Here is a 509-nt window from a genome sequence, read left to right as displayed (position 1 = left end):
CTAAACGTAAAATGGTATGGGATATAACAGACTGATAATGCATGTTTAGTGAAACTATATGTAATACATGGCCCAACCTACTTTAATGTGCTAATGGTACAAGCATGTCTAATGTCATGAATCTTATAATCTGAAAAATCTACATGTCTAGTTACATACGTAAGACATGACTACCTAAAAATTGTTTAGGTAGTCATAAGAAGAATGTAAACATAAAATTCCTACATACCTTTCAAAACTTATCTTATCAGTGTCAATATATGTGGTAGCAATAGGAGTGGTCAGCCTATGGGAGACCATTGCTGGGTGAGGTCGCATGGTTGCTAAGGCCTGCTCTGTTGTAAGAGTACGCATATTCTCGATATAAACCTGTAATTTGGATGAGAAATATGTCAGTCAGTTTTTTCCTTCTTTTTTGCTCTTTCTCCTTCTTAACTAAATGTGAAAATATCAACATTCTGAAATGGGCTGTAAACAATATATTATACATGAAGTCAAATATGTTTTGG

The 509-nt window shown here is 34.0% G+C and overlaps 1 protein-coding gene across 1 annotated transcript in view; it reads right to left on the bottom strand.

Moving 5' to 3' along the window:
• Positions 1–509, bottom strand: part of LOC119589173 (ankyrin repeat domain-containing protein 13D-like) — a gene marked incomplete in the record, with an annotated part of 44,726 nt that overhangs the window by 15,729 nt on the left and 28,488 nt on the right. Inside the window, 1 exon segment of the mRNA XM_037937768.1 lies at positions 230–369. Within this exon segment, the coding sequence (XP_037793696.1) occupies positions 230–369 (140 nt within the window).

This window comes from Penaeus monodon, chromosome 25 (genome assembly GCF_015228065.2).
Source record: "Penaeus monodon isolate SGIC_2016 chromosome 25, NSTDA_Pmon_1, whole genome shotgun sequence".
In the NCBI taxonomy this organism is placed as follows: Eukaryota; Metazoa; Arthropoda; class Malacostraca; order Decapoda; family Penaeidae; genus Penaeus; species Penaeus monodon.
Note: the sequence above shows the minus strand (reverse complement) of the source record. Positions and strands in the feature narration are given on the sequence as shown.